Source organism: Glandiceps talaboti, chromosome 18 (genome assembly GCF_964340395.1).
Source record: "Glandiceps talaboti chromosome 18, keGlaTala1.1, whole genome shotgun sequence".
NCBI classification, from domain to species: domain Eukaryota; kingdom Metazoa; phylum Hemichordata; class Enteropneusta; family Spengelidae; genus Glandiceps; species Glandiceps talaboti.
In genome coordinates, this window is record NC_135566.1 from 13,550,236 (window position 1) to 13,575,732 (window position 25,497).

At 36.1% G+C, this 25,497-nt stretch overlaps 3 protein-coding genes across 3 annotated transcripts; 1 reads left to right on the forward strand and 2 right to left on the reverse strand.

Annotated features, from left to right (window-relative positions):
* Positions 1 to 278: 278 nt before the first annotated feature.
* Positions 279 to 5,954, reverse strand: LOC144449708 (CMP-sialic acid transporter-like). Its single transcript, XM_078140286.1, has 5 exons — positions 5,942 to 5,954; positions 4,649 to 4,986; positions 3,742 to 3,964; positions 1,288 to 1,464; positions 279 to 589 (listed from the first exon to the last, which is right to left on the reverse strand). The coding sequence occupies exons 1-5, from the start codon at positions 5,952 to 5,954 to the stop codon at positions 279 to 281; spliced, it is 1,062 nt and encodes a 353-aa protein (XP_077996412.1).
* A 4,836-nt stretch (positions 5,955 to 10,790) lies between these two features.
* LOC144449518 (zinc finger CCHC domain-containing protein 8-like) lies at positions 10,791 to 21,146 on the reverse strand. Its single transcript, XM_078140063.1, has 12 exons — positions 20,984 to 21,146; positions 19,330 to 19,372; positions 18,740 to 18,814; positions 18,448 to 18,553; positions 17,343 to 17,521; positions 16,657 to 16,722; positions 15,656 to 15,719; positions 15,005 to 15,144; positions 14,231 to 14,379; positions 13,499 to 13,626; positions 12,830 to 13,025; positions 10,791 to 11,724 (listed from the first exon to the last, which is right to left on the reverse strand). Exons 1-12 carry the CDS (start codon positions 21,144 to 21,146, stop codon positions 10,862 to 10,864), a joined length of 2,172 nt encoding a protein of 723 aa, XP_077996189.1. The 3' UTR covers positions 10,791 to 10,861.
* A 1,087-nt stretch (positions 21,147 to 22,233) lies between these two features.
* Positions 22,234 to 24,192, forward strand: LOC144449587 (uncharacterized). The gene is made up of 2 exons (XM_078140148.1): positions 22,234 to 22,308; positions 22,912 to 24,192. The coding sequence occupies exon 2, from the start codon at positions 23,131 to 23,133 to the stop codon at positions 23,875 to 23,877; it is 747 nt and encodes a 248-aa protein (XP_077996274.1). The 5' UTR covers positions 22,234 to 22,308; positions 22,912 to 23,130; the 3' UTR covers positions 23,878 to 24,192.
* The last annotated feature ends 1,305 nt before the right edge of the window (positions 24,193 to 25,497 follow it).

The window sequence follows — 25,497 nt, forward strand, 5'->3', positions numbered from 1 at the left end:
AAGAAGTTCCTCATGTTGCGATATCAAATATTTTCAATTTCTACCATGACTACCTGAACGACCTTCACCGAATGCAGATATTGCCAAACTTAAATACATAATTGATACATTATCGGATAAAAAATGTGACTACATTATAGGTAAATTTTTACTATTCGATCGGTAACAGAAATTACAACATTATCGGTCAAATGATACATTATCACTTAATATTGATACATTATTGGGTTGATACATTATCGTTTTTGTTACTGCAAAACCAGTTGTAACATGGCCTATCAAGCTTCTAGCAGTACGAGTCTCAGAGTGGAAGGATTTTCACTCCTTCTGCCATGAAGGAAACTGCAAATTCTTCGAGGTAGGCGTTGAAGTTGTTGTATTCCCGTATCCTGTCGAACACTATACATGAAGATGGCGACGATCACGAGGAATGCGCCGACGCAGAAGAGTAAAGTGATGGGTTTACCAAACAGATAAACACAACCGAGTGATGACAGAATGATAGATGATGACATTGAGAATCCTTTGATGATGTTGTCTGTGCACTTGACAACAAGGGAAATATACAGTCCTCCGATACTGAGCAACACTGATAGTAAAGAATAAAACAAAAACAATACAAAATATTACAACAATGAAATGATTGAAACAAAAACTGATGAGAATCTATCTGTACAACCTAATAACTGTTCCCATCATTTAAGGAAGAGACCCCGGAGAGTTGAAATCAAATCTCGTCCCGTCTCTTGTCTCGTCTCGTTTTATCACTTCGCATCACGTCCTATTCGTCTCGTTCTATCAATTTTTTATTATATACTATATCATATACCATGTCATATCACAGGGAGCCCAGGAATCGTGGGCTGATGGTAGTCTGAATACCTTTGTGAATACAATGCGAACAATTATCAACAATTATTTAAAAAATGATACATTTAATCAAGACCAATAGGTCTACAAACTTTAATAGCAGTGTATATTGTGTATATTTTAAAATGAGGTGAGTGTAGATCATTGAATAGATTGGTAAATATAACATTCAAGCTAGGGGGCTAACTGTTATAATGTTGGAAAATACCAAGTATAAGCCTGTGGTATCTCGTCTGTATATTTCTACATGTACATGTATATATTGTGAAAGACACTACATTTCACCGATGTAAGTAAACCACATTCTCAAAAACCTCTGTCAGTTTTGTAAAGGAAGGAAATAAACTAATGCACAAATTATAATATATGCATCGATTACTGTTGATTACAGAAAAACAAACGGAAAAAAATCCGTACCTACAATTCCCCATACTGTTAGAGTATATCCATGAAAGAAGCCATTTTGCAGTACTCGGCCAAAATCTTGTGTGCACATACCAAATAATGCACTCAAAATCCCAAATATATACATTTGTACATTACGGATCCATAATGAAGTGGTCGTTCCCTTCAATACTTTTTCAAAATAAACACCTATCGGATTAAATAAACACATGTGTCATTAGAAATGTACACCCGTTAAGAAATGAACACACGTAAGACGAAATACACACCTGTCAGAAGAAATAAATCGACAGTTACCCAATCTTTAATGTACATATTTCTTTCAACGAACTGGTAGGTCATGTATTGCATTAAATAAAACATGCATAACATGTATGTATGTATGTATGTATGTATGTATGTATGTATGTATGTACTGTAATAATAAACATGACATGCGCATTCCCACAGAATAAAGGTTCTTCATTATGGAGCAGGTGCAAATCGTTTTGTGCGATCGTGTGGTGTCTTCTTACTCTGGTTAACTAACAATAATAATAAATATGAATTAAAAGTTTTACGGATGGGAAGAAAATAAAGCTTTGAAATCCTGCTTTCTCATGGAAATGATAAAAATGAAATAAATATCTTTATATTTTGATGTAGCTTTACCACATTTTTAATACATGTATAAGCTTACGGTTCTCCATGTGGCTTTGAATTGAACTTTTATAATCTTCAAAACATTACCCAATAAACGGTCACATTGTACCCTACTACCTTGCTGACGTTCTTTGTAGTTTGTGACGTATGAAACCCCTTAACTGACACGATACATGTCTATACCTTTATTACAGTGCCAACTTTGACGTGTCCGAATGGCTGGACTGAATATGCTCAATCTTGCTACTATATCGGCATGGAAAGACTTAGTTGGGAAACAGCTCGACAATCATGTGTGCAGTTTGGAGCTGACCTGGCGACCGATAAAAACGTAAACACGCATGATTTTATCAAAGGCGTGGTAACAAATATGAACACTGCCGGCTGCAACCCAATCTGGGATTGTAACATTTGGTTTGGGCTACACTATTCGGTAAGGCTAAATCATGCATAGTAGTTTTTGTATTTTACACATGTATCTTATTCAATTCTTAGATTATATTATCGTTTGGTATTGTATGGTTTTATACTTGGTTTATGTTTTTAAAAAATGTACTATTATACCATATACTCTACTCCACTCTTCTATACTCTGCTTGTCTAGTGTACACTCTGCTCTGCTCTACCGTTTCCCTACTCTAGTCTACTCTATTCTACTCTACTCTACTCTACTCTACTCTGCACTGCTCATCTCTGCCCTGTCCTGCTGTTTTCTACTCTGCTCTGCTCTACTCTACTCTACTCTACTCCACTCCACTCTACTTATTATGATATGCAACACTATCCTATTCTACTGTACTCTACTATAAATATACTGTACTCTACTATTGTGCTTTAATTTCTATTCCTATCTATTATAGTAACTATGCTATGCTATGCTATATTCTATGCTATGCTATGCCATGCACCAACTTCTCTATTTATGAGCATAACAGTATCTACACTCTTAGATATATAATTACCTTTCTATCTATTTTATTAATTATTAACTTGATTATTATTTCTATTTTATTAAATGTTTTGAATAAGGCGTGAAGCATATGTCTTACTACATGTTAAACATCTAATTTCTTATTTGAATGTGACATTGTTAGTTTCTTTAACTTAGCAATCTACTGGTTATAAATGGGTTGATGGTACATCTCTGCAAGGTGGTTTTACCCCATGGAGCACAGGGGAACCTAATGGAAACCCATCAGGTAACTGGTGTCTTGAATACAGTATAACAACAAGTGGTGTTATGTGGAATGATCATGATTGCCCAACACACAGAAGATATATCTGTGAGAAAAATAAGGCTGCCTAAAGTCTCAGGTAATATTAGAGTCACACCATCAAATTTTCGTCCAATCTTCCTACATTGAATACATATTATTGGTATTATGATAACAATCCGAAGATGTGGGGGTTGGGGGTTTCATACGTATGTATGTATGTATGTATGTATGTATGTATGTATGTATGTATGTATGTATGTATGTATGTGTGTGTGTGTGTGTGTATGTATGTATGTATGTATGTATGTATGTATGTATGTATGTATGTATGTATGAATGTATATATATGTGTGGGGGTATGTATGTATGTATGTATGTATGTATGTATGTATGTATGTATGTATGTATGTATGTGGGTGGTCGGGTGAATTGGTATGTATGCACATAGTGCACGCACATGGCAGCATTAGGTGTAGATAATCAAGGCAACTAACCACATAACATTTTCCCTTTCTCTCAGCAATGTAACCGAAGAGGAAAACGTCTGGTATTTCTGGCAGACATGCATAAGCTTACATCACGCAAAGTTACTATCAATATCACATACCTGCAAATCCTGAACACATTGACACAGTAATGATAGCTGTCAAGCCCACAGGCATGTTCAGGTTTTTGGACGGGTGTACAAATCCCTCCGATTGGTCGATTTGAACGAACGTTACTCCACAGAACAAGACAAACACGGCAACCCATTGCCTACAAGTAATATTTTTCTTTAACATAGCTACCGAAAAGAATGCTGCAGTTAAGAGTTTGAACTGGTTAGTCACCTGTATAGCAAGAGAAAAACACACACGCATATAAAAGTCATGGTGTTTGATTAAACTCTGCTTGATATGAGTGGACAGCGATCAACATATTCAGATGTTATAATTATTTTTAAACACTTTAATGAAGTAAATAATTACAGCTTCTGTCAACATGATGGCCTTACTACAAAAATGGATCCAAATTAATTTCAATTGCCATATTCTAGTTTTAAAAGAGACAAACGAATGCATAGCTTGGATTGTTGGGGTGCTTTTTTCAATGAAGACGCTATGGCCATAACAGCTAATAGTATTGTAGAAATCGAAAAAAAAGTCGCCATTTCGCTGAGACAGAAGTTAACAGTATTCTCAGGTTGAAAAGCTAAACTGCTTTGTTTGAGTCGGATTGTGTGGTTTTTAGGCGTTAATTTTATGTAAACGATAATTTCAGATGTTAAAGGCATTGGAAGGCAAAGAGATTATTTAAAAGTTAAAATAACAATGTCGACTTTAAACTATATTACCAGGACATATCCTATGAAGTATACGCTCCGAGAACTGTATTTCGCTTATAAAGACATGTCGTTTGTTCTCGTATCCTAGAGTATATTTTCCAGCTCTTTTAGCTATACACCCCAAAAGTCTATATAGTTCTGTAATTTCATTCATAAATTGAATTCATAAACTACTTTTGGGCTTCCTTACCATGTAGGTATCTGCATCAAGGTTTGTGAGAGCTACAATTGTTAGGTTATTCTGGACCATGTACACCAAGGATGGTACACACATTTTACAACTGTCGGCGAGATTACAAAACACATTCATACGTACATCAAGCAACATTGTTCTAATGTTTCCATGCTTCCATGTCAAAATGAAGAGAGCAGAAAATAGTTTGATCGTTTCAGCCATAACGACAGCAGTCGTTGCTATGTACATGGGTCTGTCAATAGTCCTGGTATATCGTAATAGGAGAATATACACAGTGTTGAATAAAGTCATCGCTACAAGGGCGTAGATCTGAAAGAAGAGCGTGGAGGAATCTGAAAGAAATGAGAGGTATAATCTTGGTAGTGTAACAATAAATAAATAAATAAATACAAGTCATTATTTTGACTACATACCGCACAGTTTGCATTTGTCGAAAATGGTTTGTGTGCATGGGAAGATGTGTGTACGTACGTACGTACGTGTGTGTGTGTGTGTATGTATGTATGTATGTATGTATGTATGTATGTATGTATGTATGTATGTATGTATGTATGGATGGATGGATGGATGTATGTATGCATGCATGCATGCATGGATGCATGCATGCATGTATGTATGTATGTATGTATGTATGTATGTATGTAAACCACAGAAAGTAAGCTTAATGGGTGATTGAATTGTATTGCATTGATTGTTTTTTATTGACTGGTGCGTTATGTGCATTACTTGTTGTCAATGACTATTAATTTTTGAGTCAACCGCCTGTTTTATGTATCCGTTAAACACACACACACACACACACACACACACACACACACACACACAGACAGACACACACACACAGACATACAGACGCACACATTTCAATATCAAAACAGCGGAGCAATATACTCTGAATTCCATTGTAATAATGTTGTAAGACAAGCTGATGCGAGGTCTGATGGTCACAGCTGTTTTCAGGTTTTGATATTCTGATGAAGTTATTATCCCCCCCCCCCCCACCCACTGTACTTTCCCATTCAAATACAAATATCACCTAGACAACATGGCATACATTAACTTTGGTCAGCAAAGCAGACGTTTCTCGTCCTGGGTCAAAGCAGTATTTGGTAAATTATATATGATAATATTCAGCTCGTCGCACCCCCCCCCCAAACTTTCACCCATACCCACTTACTTGTTTCTGTCACCCATATACGCGTAGATTAGTCTATATTATATTAAATATATTTGTACCTATATGTTATGTATACCATGTTAAATACTATAATACCAATTAATATTTACCTGTTTTAGTCATGGCATCAATTTCTGTCCGATCCACGTCTGTCTGTAAAATTTCCCGATAGCCGCGAGCATGTATATGTATGTTACGATGGTACGTCCGGAATAGAAACCTCTTCATCGAACAACACAGCCGCCTACATAGACATTCACATTATAGATAGATAGAGTATTGTACATTGACACTGCTTTGATTTTATGTTCCGTTGGATTTCTGACAACACGAATTATACAAAATTATGATGAAAAAACCCCCACGAAAATAGACTATGTTAGACTAGCAAGTACAGTAATAATTTGGCTACGTGTACATTTTGTATTGTTATCAAGATGAAACATTAACACGAGATTATACCGCTGAGTACTCGAGTGTCACCATTCGTTTACATGATACTCGATGACGTCATGCAAAAATTGTATTTTGTTTGAGCCAGATGTTGAAGCTGCACGGGTTAAAGCGTTGCTCATCATGTAAGCGTGGAATTTCTATACAACTGCAGCACGGGTCCATGTGTCTCTTACTGTACTCTCATTACACCTGCTTTACACCTTCGAAAAAAATACATTTTCACACCTGGGTTACCACTCTTGTTTGTCAAGCTCGAGAGTTGGAATTTGATTGAAACTGAGTAACGTTATGATTTCGGACGGTTTTTCACTAGCATCTTCATTATAATGTGGCATTTATTAGATAATATTTAAGACAAGAAAATCCTTTCTCCGTAGTTCCTTTACCTCTATCTATAAACGGTTTCGCACGGGAATATGACAAAATATATAATCCACGTTTGAAACGGACAAATACAGACACAGACTAGTTCAGTGTAGTTTATCACTTTACATCTCTCTCTCTCTCTCTCTCTCTCTCTCCTTCCCCCTAATAAGTTAAAGTATATGTATCTCTGCGTTCCAGAAAACTAGGCACTATCCCTGAGATAGTATATATATATATACACTGATGCAAATTCAACTAAAGAGACATTTGAGAAACCAGAGAAATTTTCTGCGACACTGTGGAATATCAAGACTTGGACAGTGCTGTACAAGAGGCCGTGGGTTTACGACAATCCTAAATAAATTACATGAACACAATCACTCAATCATTGACACCACAGAAAAGGCAACATTAACTCTTGTTTTTGTAAACAGTAACAAATTTAATCCCTGGTTCGGGTAAAATGTTCTATGGACATATTCACATTGGAAATGATAATTTATGCATGGTTTTACACATTCTGTACAGGGTAACTATTTTTAAAAAGACATCAAAAATACACAGTATAAAAAGTGTACACAACTCCTTCAACTAGCTTTTTTTTCAGATTTCTGTATATTATGGTAAGGTTACTGTACTTACAAAGTTATACTAAATATCAAAACAGAACAAAAATAGAAGAATGTGTATATGAACAATGAAAAAAAAATTACAGTGACAGTACTTTCATATTTGTTTTGTTTTGTTTTAAAAAACATACTTCTTCATGCATACTCCCCTCTTTTGATCTTTAAACCTTTTCTTTCTTTTTTTATTTTTTGTTCTTCGTCCTGTGCCTGTCTTCTGTTTTTGTGAAATATTTTCTTTGAAAATGTTCGATAAACATTAAAAAAAAAACTTCTTTATGCATGTTGTTTTTCCAAGCGGAGGTAAAAAGGTAAAAAGAAAGTTGAGGTACTCTATATATGAGCTTTCTAATTCTCTGACGGCTCTGATTAAATGAAGTTTACGTACTTAGCAAGCTGATAACTCATGCTATCAGGTCACATGATGAATCAATAATAAGGTGATTTTTTTTTTAAGTTTGCTTGTCCTCCAAGTCTACAAACACTCCTCACATCTGCTAGTTTAGAATGGTATCTCTACATAGAACCTGATTGGTTGAATACATAATTAGACATTGAAATCATGCAATCAGGTCACATGATGAATCCGTAATTAGGTGTCATCAAGAGAGTTTTTATTGGAAACAGATTCGATTCGATTCGATTCTAATTTGTGTTAATTTTGTGCATATGTTATTTTGGTGGGTACTACCAAATCTTAGAGAGCGTTTGTAGACTTCGTGGAAGAGCGAAGATTCAAAAAATCAAAATGGTAGTTAGGATATATAGTGTAGTAGTGTTAGTCCTTCAAGACTACAGGTAGGCTAGCATTCGAAAAGGACATTGACACCACCACAGAGAATCTGGAGCACAGACACTTGTAGGCTGTAACTATATCATTGAACAGTTTTGTAAGTTGTAACCTCAATCTAGTGTTTGTAATACGTAATAGTATACTCCAATAATTTCTGCTTTTCGGTTATAACAAGTCTTCATAGAAGACACAGCCTTAAAATGTTGAACCTGGTCAATGTCAAATATAAAAGTCACACTTATATATCTACATTACAGAATCTGATGAGATCAATTGTCTAAATTTTGTTTAAAAGACTGTTCAATAGTATAATCCCAGTCCACAAGTGACCAAGTTTGCTACAGTACTGTAGCAGAAAACTCAGTAGTGCCCATTTCCTGTTAAGTGCCCATTGGTTCTGTTTAATACTACAATGCAGAAATCAATAAAACTCTTCACATGTTAAGATAGTATTAAAGATTGAATGAATAGTTTTTGAGACCTTTTGTCTAAATAATATGAAATACTGTGCTACCATGCAGCATACATCAGACATTGTCACCCGCATGTCTGCATCCACATGTAGCTGTAGTATGTTTAAAGGGTTTATTTCATTTTAACAAAATGTAGCAGGAAATTGTGATCTTGCCATCTTAAAGTGTGGGATGTGCAGTTTTGTATTGGTTTCTGTGTGGTTGTATCAAACAGAGCCTGTGAACACTAACATCAAATGGGTAGAATCTATCTTTGTAAACCCTGCGTATAAAACCTGTTTACGGACATGACAAATCATGACAGACTTTACATTCTGCCAATTGCAGTATGTATGTAAACACATTCCAGGCTATCAGTATTTCTACAATAATTGTCCTACACTAAAAATTTAAAATCCTGTGGGGTTGAATACTTTTACAGGTTGACTTTCCATATTTAACAAGGTGGGACTGTCTTTTGTTGTTCTTTCCATTCATCAACAGTGACACAACCCCACAGTCATGGTCTACTGCAAGCGTCAGCACACCGTACCCTTGTTCGACACCCCCTTTGCTAAAATTTTGACGAATGACTCTTGCCTCAATACCTATAAAAGCGCAGATTGTCTGATTAGTGAATGAATTAACATTGCAACAGAGTAGGCAGTATTTGATGCCATCATTTTTTTCTGTAATTGTCACAAATTGAGCAAAACAACTTCTGATTTTAGAAGACTTCCTTATATCATGACTTAGAAAGTGTAACTAAAGAGCTGCAAGTTATGTTCAGGATGAAAATCATGCCCAAAATGATGTCATGACAACAATGACTCCCTTTGATTACCCATCAGAGTGTTTCAAAGTGACCCAGTAACTTGGAAGCTGATAGAAATATACACAATTTTGAATGAAACAAACCATCCTATGACTTTACAAAAATCTTGCTAACATTGTCACATTTCGTTGTCTGGCTACATCAACATCTCTCCAACATGTCTAAAACTTATCATCTGGTTCTGCAAAAATCTTTCTAGCATTGCTACATTGTATCAATTATCATCCAGTATGACAAATTGAAGTCCAACTGCTACATTGTAATCCATTGGCATGCCTGAAAAAAGTGTATGTTGTAACAATGTACATTTGTATATGATTTGGCTACAATAAGCTAGTAACAGTAGCTAATGAAAAGAAAATGCAGCAATGGTGTTAAGATTTCTGTCACACTAAACAATGAAACACAGCAGTGTTTTAATAGTATGATTTTTGTCAAACCAGACAATACAGTGCATCTATGTTATGAAGATTGTTTTGAGGCTCACATTTTATGCTTAACGTCAGAGTTTGTAAGAGTTTATGTTTTGGCTTGAGGGTGTAGAGGCCTTTCACTACTATTTTGTACTTGCTATAGTGGTATAGAAAAGTTGGTCCAGAACAAAAGAATAACCCTACAAAATCCTAATGGCTCTACTGATAAGGTAACACTAACGAGAACCTGGGATTGCAATACTGGACATTAGCAGAATTTGAGACAATTGTAGCATGTGTCAGCAATGAAACACTTTGAATCATTGTTCTTGCATATATCTAGGTATCTTTTTTTTGAATATGAAAAAGGCTTGATTTTGTACTCTGGTGTTCTCCTTAAAACGCAGCAGTTGTCTGACTCACACACACACACACACACACACACACACACACACACACACACACACACACACACACACACACACACACACACACACACCTCTGGATCCCATAATATGATAACCTAGACAAAAGGTAGGGACGCTCCAACAGAAATACTGAGCAGAAATTTACATGATATGTAAAACAATTTTTCCTCAAAGTGAACACTAGCGCAATGCAAATAAGCCAAATTCAACAAAGTGGTCAGAACTTGGGATTGATGTATTGACTGCGACACGACATATTACAATTGTATGTTAACAAACACAAAGTATTTCATCCTGTCCAGACAGGCATACCATACCTCCACTGGACTTTAAGGTTCGACAAAGAACACTAGATAGGTTTGCAATAATGAAGAAACGTCACTTAACTCTTGTCAAAACAGATGCACAATGTACTAGAAAAAAACACACTATGGTGTAGATGAACTAGATGAGAAAATACTTTCATAAAAATTGTACATTTAAGACTACTAACCACATTCGTAGGTGGAAAATACCACAAAAATGAAAGAAGCTTTGAAGATAAGAATTGAAGGCTATGGCTGAGTGAACTAAGATATTACACTGACATGCAACATTTAAGAATACAAATGTACGGGTTGTGGCCCTGATTCAATGTTAACTACATAAAAAACAGTAAAATTCATTCTTTTGGTATTTTTTTGATGATTTGTCTCAGTTTCTTGTACACTCCAGATACTTGTTTTTCATTTTCATGTGGTCTGTATGGGGAGATCCCAGATGCAAAATTTTTGGCATCTGGAATACCTTTCAGGCTTTTATGGACTACTCCTTGTTTGGAAGCTGAATCAGTGAGACTAGACGGTGTTCCCGGTTGTGAGATGTCCTGTGTTCCATTTAAGTCCATTTCTGATGATCCACTTGGGCTGTCAACACATTGTTTATCCATGATGGTCGCACTTGTTGACTTTCCATTTGAAATCAGTTTGCATGTCTGTTTTTCTGTACTCAATTCTGATGTCACATTACTTTCTGATGTGGAAGTCCTATCCCTTGCTGGTCCTTCAGAATTCACTGGACTGTCTTTCGCAGGGATTTCTCCTTTCAGATTTTCAGTATTTTCCAACAAACTAGCTTGTTCCTCATTGACACTATCGGTCACATGAAATTCCTCGCCTCCAATAATTAATGACATCCCAGATTCATTTCCCAAACTCTGTGTATCTTCTATATCTTCATCTTTATCAGTTGGTCCATCGTCTTTGTCTGTATCTTTATCAGTTGGCCCATCATCTTCATCTTCTAAGGCTTGCAGTAAAAGGCGTTGCTTTGCTTCAAGTTCTTCCAGTTCAGGGGTGGTGCACCTAGAATTCTGGCCACTGTTCGTTGCACTACTGATGACATATGTCTTCTCTGTGTCACTGTCTGCTGCTCCTCTTTTTGGAGTCCTGCCCGGTGGTGTTTCCGATGGCAGTGGTGGAGGAGTGTTCCTTGGAGCTTCTGAAGGTAGAGGTGGCTTAAAAAGTACACCAGTAGAACCATCACCTGGGTTGGATAAAATGAACAAATATGTGTTCATCAAAGTGTGAAGTCCCTGAGCACATGTACATGTAATGGTACACTGTTTTTTTTCAATCAAAATTATCTTAAATTACACTAATTGACTTTTGGGTTTTACAATTGTTTGATGTTGTATGAACGTTCCATTTTGATTAATTGCACTCTTAGTATGTCCTCTAGTGTTGTTCGATTTACACTCTCACTCTCATACATGTGTGAAGTCTCACGAGATTTTAGTTTACCACGTTGTTGATTAAGGAGTTCGCTAAGTTAGGACTGTGTGAATTAATCCTACAAGTTTGAATTGTACAAACTTCATGGCTAGTATCTTATTGTGTTCATTGTCCCTTGTAAACACTTCGAGATGGCAGAAGGAGGACAATATGATTTGACAAAGGTAGACCCTAGGGAAGATCCAACTGAATTCATGAGATCAAGGGTCAATTCCAACGCAAGCGGTTACAGTTCGAGTAAGCCTGATCAGTCATAATCTAGTTCCTGATGACTGTATTCCGATTTTACATTACATTATCTTCATTCATTACATCTAGTCAATCTCGTTACTCTTGCACAGAATTCTGTGCTCCCCAACAGCATTCATATAAACGTTATGATGTTGTCGCATCCCCACGTGATTTTAGTTTCAAAAGATGGAGGTGGAGTTTGGTTGGACATTTGCATATCATATCAGTCCTAGAAAGGTCAACAATATTTGACCTTTGATTTCCCACTATCCGACTTGACAATGCTTTATGATGACAGCCTGTCAATTTGTGATGGATTACGCTTCACCCAGCATGGGGCTTAACCACATTTAATGCTTAGAGTAACAAGATTGACTAGACGTAATGAATGAAGATAACAATGATAACAGTGTAAAATGGGGATACGATCATCAGGAACTAGACTAGATCAGTCAAAGAATCAACTGAAAAGATTTCCGACAAAGAAGAACCAAATCACAAAACCAAGTCAGACGACAAGACCCAAAATGCAAGACCAAATCAATGATATGATATGTTTTAATTATAAGTCCACTCCAGTTCAGTTGTGCTACATGGGGAAAATACAGATAATTATGTGTACATACTGTTGGCACTGTCTGAATCCAATTCCATATCATGTTCCACTCGTGGTTCCATTTTTTGTCTCTTCTTTGGTCTTGGAGTGCTTTCCTCTGTTCGTTCTCTCTTTCTTGCATCAAAACTAGACGGACTGAAATAGAGCTGCAGCACTTCTTTACTTTGATGTGGTTGCATCGGTGGCATGTTGAAACGAGCTGATTCCTGAAAAAAAATTAACAGATAGATTTGAAAATCTCTGCTAATCACTGCTTTACATAAAAAGCCAATGCAGTTATCTCAAAGTTTGGAAAATGGTTGTGCAAATAACACTGGCTGGTCAATCGTGCCCATAACTTTGGTCCTATGGAACATTACGAATTTGTAAACTGAGTCAACATACCATTGTACATGAACATTGTTTGAGTATGGGTAATTTAGTAAAAGCTTACCTGTTCTGAAGATATCCCATTGTTGTCACTGATGAAGACTGACTACTGTTTCATTTGTTTTGCTTTTATCACAACTGCAGTGACTCGTGCAATCAGAAAATTTATTTTCGATGACATTAATGTGAATATAACATCATTTTTCATATCCCATCTTGTGATATGGAAAAGTCAAAAATACCTCCATGGTAATTCATTTCCTTTCATATATACAATATATATAATATTTAAAAGTAAAGTTTTCCTTACATCTATCCCTCCTTCAGGCAATGGAACATTAAAACCTGGGAAGTCTATTATTTTCTCTGGATCATACACGGGTCGTTTCTCCTCTTGTATTTCTCCTGTCTCCAATTCGTCACCACTGTGAGTTGTAGCTGTAGAAAATGATAGCGATACCATTCCAAAATAAAGCTGGTTATTTAAACTTACAGAAATATGGCAAAGATTTTCTCTGTCATCTATGAAACAAAGTATGACTCTTTCACTTCTTAACTGTGACCTTGCCATGTTGGTTGTATATGATTAAACTCTGACCTTGCAATGTTGGTTATTCACTGAAACTCTGATATTACCGATGTTGGTTATTCAGTGAAAGTTGACATTGTTGGTTATACTGTTACATAGTTAAACTCTGACCTTTACCATGTTGGCTATAGTTACATAGTTTAAACTTGACCTTTACCATGCTGGTTATTCTGTTACACAGTTAAACTCTGACCTTTACCATGCTTGCTATACTGTTACATAGTTTAAACTCTGACCTTTACCATGTTGGCTATACTGTTACATACATGTGTTTAAATTCTGACCTTTACCATGCTCGTTATACTGTTACATAGTTAAACCCTGACCTTTACCATGTTGGCTATACTGTTACAGAGTTTAAACTCTGACCTTTACCATGCTTGTTATACTGTTACATAGTTAAACTCTGACCTCTGCCATGCTGGTTATATTGTTACATAGTTAAACTCTGACCTTTGCCATGCTGGTTATACATGGTTAATCCTGATGACACTTCTTCTGCTTCTTTGAGGTAACCAGGAGGGTATCCATGGATCCTCATTTGATAGATATACGGTGGTAAGTTTTGGTTTCCTATACCCAAAGCTTCTCTGAGTGAGTCACTGTAAAAAGAATGGTGACATAACAACGGTGAGGATGACACTGTGCTGTTTACTCTCACAGTTCTCCATTAGTCCTGTGACAAACCACTCACCTAAATCAGTTGTGAACAAGCCTGAAGATTACACCATTCTTGTACCGAACTTTAAGGATATACATGATATGTAGAACAAAGATGATATGTAAATTAAGTGGCAATTGACAGGACTTCAGTGACTGTAGTTCATAGTGCAGAAATACCTATCTGTTATTGCTGTTCTAAAATCTTTTTAAAAAACCAACAACCACACACTCACTCAGTGGATGTACCTTTGTAATATTTACCAGATTTATCCCATTTCTAAGTGTTACCAGAGTTCTGATACTTCAGGAAAACTACAGTTAGTTAATTGTATTAATATATGGAAGTAAACTTTTGTTCTAAACACAAAAGTGTTACCTGAAATTATCAACTGAGTACTTTGTCAACAGATTGACCCATAATTCAGAATGCAGGTTACCTAAATAAAGGAATCACAGGTACATGTGTACCTGGAAGTTTATATTGCCTACCAGTCTGTTTTACTGAGATGGTTAAATGTACCATTATGTTCAAATTCTATAGGATGATATTCTCTTATATCTTACCTGATGACACCTGGTTTTACATTTGGAAATTTCTTGACAAGTTCTTCCCCATCTTTATGATATCTACTAGATCGAGGTGAGTTTCCAAACTGTGTCATAAACATTTGTCTGTTTTGATTAATTTTGGCCATATCACGTGGCTGAAAGTGATGAAAAAAAATTGCAGATATGTAAGATAGTGGAAATGTTCAAATGAATTAAGTTATTCCTTTACTAATTCCTTTACAGTATTGTTTACACCCTTCCAAAAGTGTTAGAAGTCAGAATGGTTTCAGCAGGATTTTAGAAAACTTATTGATTATGAGATCAGTGATATCAATCCTAGTGAGGCCAGATTTGAACTGTGTAGTCTTTTCTTTTCCGATTGTAAATTGGTAGAAGATTCATCTTTGAGACTGTCTAAGGAATAAATGATTATTCATAGCAATTTCTTTGGCACTGGCTAGGATAAAGTACACTTCCGCTAATAGTACGTGATAAATATTTTTCGAAATTTACAGTAGCAAAATTATTTATAACTTTATATAAGAATTTTTGTGAAGTTGGTCTGTCCTGTGATTTTCAAGAGCCTACATGTAGTACCAAATGCAAGAAAGGACACAAATTAACAATCTTTCATTGTTTAAAATAAAAGATTTGTCAGGATCTTACCTGGGTACATTCTCGTAGCGAATGGTCCTCACTACCACAATTGAAGCACGTAGCCTTGATTTTGCTGAAAGTTATAATATTGATCAGAGTATTAGAATTAGTGACAACAAGTCATCATAGGCTTAACAACTCACTACAAGTACATCTGTCACCTATATCATAGTATGTATCTGTAATTACCTCTGACAAAAATGTTGGCAGAAGGTTAAGTTTTCATCCATGTTTGTTAGTAGGACATCTACATAAATGAACTATGGAATTAGATTTTTAAAGAATGCCTCATAAGACAATGTCCAATTGAGTAAATTTTATGGTGATTCAATTTCGAATCTGGATTTTAGTGAAAATTCTAGCAAAGCCATGACATTGGAAATGCATATGATGTTTCAATCCATCTACTACAGACCTTGGTCACACAATGATTTAATTAGTCAGCGCGAATGTTTAAGAAACTGACTATCCACAAATAATGTTTAATTATGTTGGTTTTATATTATATAGTGCTTTCACACTCTGTGCTCAAAGTGCTTTACAATCATAACCCCTGGCATGGATCGACAAGTACAGTGGCACAGCGGCCCTTTACTTCTTCAACTCCCTGGGGAGCATACAATCCATTGCAGCTTCTATAAGCGCATAGTATTAAATCATTCACACTGCAACCTTTATCCTACCAGGTCCCCAATTATACAGCTGGGCTGACTGAGGCATAATCGTGGTTCAAATCTTGCCTACAGATGCAAAGCTGGCCACTCTAACCAATTGCCCATCATGACTCCAAATGCAACATTGCAAGGTAGTTGCATCCTTGGTCAATGTTCCGAGACTTTAATGTTGTATAATCAAATCAGTGTGTGATCAAGGTCTATACTAGATGGAACAAAACTTTGCATTCATTTCTAATTTACCATTCCAAAGTAACTACAATGTTTATATTCTACTGTCACATTGATTCTTGGAACTATGCACAAAATATTCTCCAACAACTTGAATACACTTACGGTTTCCTTTTAGGTTTAGAGCCATCATCCTCCACAGGCAGTGCATCCATGAATACTTGTGTATAACTGTACACGATTCAGGAAAACAATATTCTGTACAATACAATATTTGATTTCTATCCCATAGTTTTGCCATTCCTCCTGGAATGTACATAGTGTACAGTTGCTTCATTAGCTGAGTATACATATAAATCAATATATTTTTGGTGCTCATTTTAAAATAAGCAATCAAAATTCTATCTGACACATACATTAACACTAGAATAGTTTGACTAAGCTTTTAAGTACACTATTTATTATTCACTGAATTGGCTGCAGGAATATTACAGGACTTTAACGAGTTACATCGCTATCCTCCAGACTTTGATATTGATATAAAGCTCTTTCAAAGTTCGATGAGTATAAGTTGAATTAATACATACTTTTTTTTTTCTTTTTCTATTTTTTTTCCTTTTTTTTTGGGGGGGGGGGGGTAAATATTGCTGCCTATTATTATGGTATTATATTTACTGAAGCATGAGTATTATATTACTAATATACTAGGATAGTTTTTAGAATAAAAAGAGTATAAACTTCAGCTCATTCCACTTTCCTGTAAAATGTGTAGTGTAAGTGGACACAGTAACTTATTGGGCACTTACACCACACAGCAAACTGCGATAGATTAGCATAATGATATAGGATACGTGGGTATGTCCCAGCAGAGAGTAAGTTGTGGATTCCAGTCTATCAGAGGTTTACCCAGCTGATCAATACAGAAATCACTGTAGTACTGCACATTACCAATAGCTGTGAATGCCTGTCGTGATTTCACCACGGATGAATCTGTAGTCTTTTGGTCCTTTTCTAGTACAATGGCTGAATTCTGTAAGTAAATGTCAATTAATTTTAAAATAAGTCTTGTTCCCAGCAATCCTGCTTCTGTTTTTTTTTTTATCTGGCAAACTGTGGTGTTAAGACTTTAACAATTCCAATAACAGAAAACAATGATGAAAAAATCTGATACATTTATTGGTTACACTCAATATCTTTAAATGTAACCTCAGTAAAATTAGTGGGAACATGAGTACATGTAGTGGTCAGCTGTAACTATGGAATTTGTCATTCTGATGAGGATTGTCAATAACAACATTATACTGCCACCTAGTGGTCAGCTGTAACTATGGAATTTGTCATTCTGATGAGGATTGTCGACCAAGACAGATCGAAAACTCAAAGCTAAAAACTTTGAACTACTTGTGTGTTTTAACCTTTGTAAATCATTTGATCTACCAAGCTGATGAACATTTTTTGGTTACATGTAGATTATACCATAGACAGTGTCTATGATCATACCTACAAATGCACACTTACTGCACTTCATGCAAATACTGTGAGTGGAAAGTTTTATACTAACTCTTCTGTAAATTTCAGTACAAAATGCGAAAAAATGTATTTAGCTACTGCATAAACATATCTGCTGACTACCACGAAACAATGCATGTCCATAGTAAGGATTTCCACTGATCAATGAACGGGGAACAAGTTTCAAATCAGTGTTGCGACAATTGTGTATAGGGGTACGCAACATAAATCATGAAATGACTAAAGTTTATGAAAATGTTTTTATTTTCAGGAGTGGCGTTCCAATTTAAAGTTACAACTCCATCCCCGTTCAGAAATGGAAGTTTCGGAAGAAGTCACTGGTTTTAATATTTCCTGGGCATGTGGTATGACACTGACAGCGAGCAGACAGATTTATTACATCAGGACTGTCATCACCAGAAAACAAACAACTTGTAGATTTCTTACCTGTGGATAAGGTTGCATTTTATCTGTATTTGTTCCATCTCTTGACAATTGTTGACCCCTGTATGCCAGACCAATCATAAACTCTTCTATATCTTGTTGATGAATCCTACAAGACAAGAAACATACAAAGCAGACAAATCAACATCATATTCTATTTCATACTTTGTATGTACACTTTCAGAATAAAGTGTGGGTAGAATGCTGTATTATCTTCTGTGGTATAACCCTCTCACATTGTTGTGTGTTGTGCAAATGAAAATCAAAACTATAGAACATTCATTCTTTGGCTTACTTGATTAAGTCGTTATTCATGTAGACGACTTGAGCAATAGGTCCATCACGTCCTGCATTGTCAATCACAGCATTACTATATGAAAAGAGAAAAGCGTGATAAGTATCGATGGTTGGAATGTCCCTTCCTTTGTCATTATATGACATATATAAATAATGGAATTCTAGGTTTGAATTCATCTTTTCAGACTGTGTGAAGTAACTCCATACACAGCTAGCAGCCATGAATGTATTTATCGTGCCACTCAACATCATACATTGTCCTTCGTGTACACAAAACATACTCTCATGTCATCCTACATCAACATGTTTCAATGGGAGAACAGTGTTCTGCACTGAAATGAAGTCTGTATATGTATGCATGGCAGAGACATACAAATTATGTAATAACAATTGACATACATTATTGCTCTGTTGATTTACATTATGTTTGTAATAAGTTTAAGCAAGTACAGCTAATTGTTATTGTGGAAGGTGCAAAAAACATTGTCAATGTCATGACCAAATTCTGAAACTTACATGTATGCATGTTATTTTGCACAATACTTTCTATTACTCAATCTTACAGTAAAATCTTCATGTTGTACCTACCTGCTCTTGATCAGCAATCTAAGTTTCTGTTTCAATTGTTGATGTGATAAAAGTCAAGGGCAAATAGACTACTGCGCAAGAAATATGGAAATCTATAAACAAGTTACAACAAATTCTAATTTTGCCTTGGAGAATATACAATATACATACTTTGTCATATATATCTTATTTAAATATGCGTGTTGTGTGTCTATCAATTCATACATGTAGTCTAGATCTGCCTGTGGTCTTGAAATTTGATTACACTAGACTACTAGAATTACATGTACATGTAGACTACCCAATTCATAGGTAATGTAGGCCCCCCCCCCCCCCAACAAACAAACAAACAAAACGATAACCAACCACAAGCAAATTATAATATTGCACCCAAGTTTACACATATGTTATTTATCACTTTTTTCTCAATACTGATTTCTACTTATTCAAATTCAAAACAGTCACAATGTTTAATACTACATGATCGATACTGTATTTGCCAATTGTTGGAGTCATTTTGTCCTTCGATATACATGTACAATGTTTACAGTATGAGGGATGGCTTCACTGGACTTCTTGGGAGACAAGTGTTTATATACATGTATGCTTGAAGAACTATCCAGTATAAATAACAGTGTTTTTGCTAAGGTTTGGGAACCCCGGTAACAGAAAGGGGGGAAGAGGTAAAACTGGTAGTGCTTCCCATGCAATGTATCATAGTTTAGGTGGGGAACCCCGGTAAAATGATGTGGGAACCCCGGTAGATTTTACCTACTTACTGCCCTTAAATAAAACACTGAATAAAGATTATTATGTATTATTATTATTACTGACAAGAATATAAAATAGTAGACTGACACACTGTGCAATGAATAGTAAATGAATTATAGCATTGAAGTGAGGGTGTTAGGTCACAGGGGACAGCAATCATGTGATTGATTGATTGATTGATTGATTGATTGATTGATTGTGATCAAAGCAAAGAAATTATAGTAATATGAGGTTGGGTGTTGATTAGTGCAATAATCCCCTAGAATCTAAGATGTCCTGCCAATATGCAGTATAACTGATACCACAGTAGAGATGTTGACATGATTTAGAGAAGGTCAATAATTAAGGAGTAAAGTCCACCAGGCGTCTTTATTCAGTCAATACAAAAGTGAGAAAAGACAAGAGTTTATTTATTTATTTTGATTTAATCTCAATCATTCAATCAATCAATCAATCAAGCAATCACATGATTGCTGTCCCCTGTGGTTAGGTTTAACATGGAAGTATAACTGACGTCGGTTATACCTTGTCTGCGATGTGCGTCTCACCACCAATATAAACACACCGTGTACAATCATGGATGTATCAGTGAGTCTCACTAATACATTTGTACATTGCAATGAATTCACATAAGATTTGTACAATGTAATGACGGATGTTAAACACAGGCAGTCCACTCACTATTCTACAGTAAAACAGTACATGTATGTGTCACACAATATATTTCAATATGACATTGGATCTATTGGCTAATAGATACATGTTACAACCCACCATGGTCTAGAGTGAGTGAGGAAACTGTTGATCGTCACCCTCACTGTAATCATTGACGGAGAGTACAATGTACACTACTAATTACAATTTACAAATTCTGAACAACCTGCTCATGACGTTCAAAGGATATTTTCTCTTCGTAGATTAGAAATTTCTTCCTCATATTCTTCCACTTTATCCTTGGTTTGACTATCTTCTTCATCCGATTCCTCGCTACTGGATCGTGATCCATTTTCAAATTGTTGAAACAAAGCATTGTTTCCGAACAAGTCTTCGGTCGAATTTCCAGCCATTTTGAGTGCACGCAACGAGTGAATTACTCCTTTACGGCTGTCGTAATGTTCACTCTACACGTCCACATCTATTTTGTACCTATAACGCGATCAAGAATACGCTATACCCGTTCGAATGAAATTTAAGTGAATTGATCCTGTGTTTTCTAACATATATTAGACAAGGAAGTCTAGTAATGAAAAGAATGGTCATTTTAAGTGTTTTACGACGTAACGTAAAAGAGTACCATGTATTAATTCACAGCTGCAATGGATGGAAAGGTCGAAGCGTCGGTATTTCTGCAACTGCCCACTCTTACAGTTGGTTGTAGAAGGCTAAGATACGTTTACTTCCTTCCTCCATCAACAGCGTTCGTGCACTGTATCAAACACAATGTAAGTTTATCTTTTCCTTTCCCCTTAGTCGTTGTGAAGCTGTACAGTGTTAGTCTAGTTCAGTCAGTTACGATGTACTAGTATATACCTATAGGCTTCACTCAGTTGACATCCAGACTACGACACAGTACGAAAATAATGAACACAAACACTGAAACAGCTGGCATCACATAATTTGCATACCTAATAATGCGTAATGGCATATATAGTCAAACAAGATGCATAGGGAATAAATTGTAGAAATCAAAAACTGCAACAACAAAAAAACAAACCCACCCCAAAACCAACAATAATAATAGAAAAAGATAACACTGTTTAACAGGATAAAAACTTTCGCCCTGTAGACTTTGGGTTGTCATATTTCTGTCTGGGTAACTTTGTTTATTGAGGACTACCTGCATGTACTGATCGAACCTGTGACTTCACTTCAGTCTTTTCCCAAAAAAATAATTGGAAATAGTGAAGGAGTATGGTGGAGTCATAGGTTCTGCCACTGCACTAGGAAGGCCTCAAGAAATGTTACAACCCAACGTCTATAGCTACATGTACATTCAGCTCAGAGTGAAGCCACAGTGATTTCAGTCTACTCTCACTTTTGTAAAAAAAAAAATAATCCTCATAAAGACTTACTAATCTACATGTATTTTATTCTTTTAGGATCTGGCTATTCCATTATTTCTAGCCACTGATGTACTAGCAGCCAGTTCCATTAGCTCTGATAACCAACCCAGAGTCCATGCACGCTTTGCGAAGAAGGGTCTAGCAACCAAGCTTACATTTCAGGAAGGTAATATTGCTCAGAGTAAATCACATCCGAAACCATAATCTATCATTAATTTTAAAATGGCCATATGGATGAGGATTGGGATTTAGTTTGGATTTTTAATGTATATAAAAATTTTATCATGGCTTCCTACTTGAAAATTCAATATGTGAAACAACATTGACAAAGTATGTGTTTGCAAATCAATACATTGCAAAATGTGTAAAATCGTTGTTATTGTACAAATGTTGTGTAGGGTTAAAATTATTACTGAAATGGTAGTTATCTTAGGCTGAGAATATTTTACTTTATCACAATTTTATGAAATAGGACATCTGTATCACCAGAAAATGTTCTTATATTAATACGCATGCATGCACACACACACACACACACACACACACACACACACACACACACACACACACACACACACACACACATGCATGCAGAGAGAGAGAGAGAGAGAGAGAGAGAGAGAGAGAGAGAGAGAGAGAGAGAGAGAGAGAGAGAGAGAGAGAGAGAGAGAGAGAGAGAGAGAGAGAGAGAGAGAGAGAGAGAGAGATAAAATACACTGATCTAGTCGACAACACTTGGTGTATGAATTTATGATTTTCTACTCTGCAGGAACTATGGAAAGACAGATACAATGATCCAACTTTAAAAGTTTCATATTCCGTTAATCTGGAAAATACCACAGAGGACCAAGAAATTGGAAATGTGAGCATTAATGTCACAAAGAATACAGATGAAATTGAGCATTTACAAAATCAAGAACACAGCAAAGGAGACAATCAAGGAAATGGTGTTGTGTCAACTCCAACTCCAACAACATCAAAACATGTGATGGAGATTTCACACTCATCTCCTGCTGGCACATCAACCACTGCAAGGAATGAACAAGAGAGATGTCAGGTGTCAATCACCAGTCCTGTAGAAAGACTAATGGAAAGCATGTCATTGCTCATTTCTGGTTTTCTGGTTGACCATCCTAACTGCAGTTGTGTAGAGGTTCTTAACATAGTAATAGCGATTCTCAGAACCGAATCCAAACTTCTGAATCTAGAGACAATCGAGTATTGTCATCTTGACCACTTTCCCTGGAAACTGTTAAATGACTACAAACAAGGATTATCTGGTGTCCATGGCGATAATAATACAAGTGATTTTTTAAATGACTTGTCTCTAGACATTGCCAGCAGATGGCTCGGACAGGAATTCAATCAAATGAACAACACTGTTAGTAAGAGTGTGGAGGCATTCAAGGCAAAGAATATCAGCTGTATAGATAATCTACCCCCAGCTGAACAACTCATAGATACACTCTTCCCTCGATCTATGAAGTTGCTATTCACAACGTGGATCGGTATTAAACGCAATGAAAGTCAGAAAGCTTTGGGGTTACAAGAAATCCAATCTTGCAAGGATGACGACCAAGATTGTGGTCTCGACTCTCCTAAGGAGTCTCGACCAGCATATACTCAACAAACATTCAGTCGATACCCCCTAGTACAATTGATATTAGAGTTTGCAAAACAGACACTCATATCAGGTGTTGCTCATGTTTTATATTCAAGACTAATTCAACAGTAATTTCTGCAGAACTAGTGTAGTAGAGTGAACCAATGTGATGATTAAATTGGCATTTTTGTTGTATGCTAGGGGTTCAACCCAGTCTTGGACCTTCATCCAAACTCCCTAACTTTGTGACAAATGTTTGTTAGCCTTGCTGGTGTTGCTAGGAATCATCTATACCTTTAACCCCCAACTTTATTACAAGCGTATATCTTGTTTACCTCTCTAGTGTTGTCAGGATCATCTCAGACACAGTGTCTGCCTATTTACATTAGACTTTACACAATGTGATTTGCTTGTAAGTGTGAGGAACCATACCAAGCTATCACTTGCCATATCTTTACATAATGACAAAAAATAATATTTTTGATATATTTATATTTTGATATATTCATTGATGTAATAAAGATTACTGTTCTCTTGTAATGTGTTATTACTTACTTACTTACTGTCATGTCATGTCATGTCATTCATTAATACAACTATACAGCACCATCTTCACACAATATATGGTCAAAAAACAAACTCAAACACATAGAGTATTGACAAGGTGAAGAAACATTTTATTACATACTTTCAAAACAATTAAATATAAATACAAATGTGGTTCATATTTTTGAGGCTTTGTAAAATGCTGTCAATGATAATTGTGAAAAAAACCTGAACTGAGTTGGTAGAATTTCCTATATTGAGAAAAAACTCTCAAGATTCAAGCAATACATACAGCAGGCTTGTTACAGAATAACCTCTATAGTAAGGTTGGTGTTTGATCGAGAGCAAGCATTCTCTCCACACCACCTGTGAACTCATGTGTAGAAGCTGATTGGTTGAAGAAGTCACATGATGTATATTTTATGTCTATCTTGTCAAATTACATGGATATTACCTAGTTGGTATTAGTATATAAATATGTGACCCCAATACAAAGAAGCCTGAACATCAAAAGGTGGTACATGTACCTGTTACAGGTAATAAGAGGATCGTTCAAAATGCCAAAATTCATAAAACCGAGCTTGTTGGTTTAGGGCTAGCCGAGTCAACCATCTAGGCTGTTATTGAGGCTAGTTATAGAAGTAGTCTTCATACTTACACTGAAATTAATTCGTTCCCATTTCAATGACCATACATGCATATTTGGAGATAGTGAATTGAGGGGGGGGGGGGTCGATTACATTTAGATGTTTTATGCTAAGGCAGAAAGTACGTAAACAGGGTTCTCCACACGGTGGATAACAGTGGACGCTCCCGTCCACCTCTCGAAGGAAAAAGCCACCACAAAAAGCTTGCGTCCAGTTCTATTGTTCCATTGTTAAAACTTGCCACCCATCTGAATTTGTATGGGTGGGGGACTTATCAATGGTGGACAATAATTCATTAACACTTAGACGGACTCTTTGCATTGCGAAAACAAAAGCAACTAACACGATGCTTTGTCGTTCAGATCTGATACAAAGACCGCTAAAGTCGGTCGGTAAAAGCCGCCACAAAAGAGTTGCGGTGTTTCACTGTCAAACATCATTTAAAAGTGCCGCCCATACAAATACTATCACTGTCTTTCTATTGTGTGTACGTTGAACATGAACCGACAATGCAAGCACCGTGATGGTGTGAAATACGTGATATTAAGAATAAAATAAC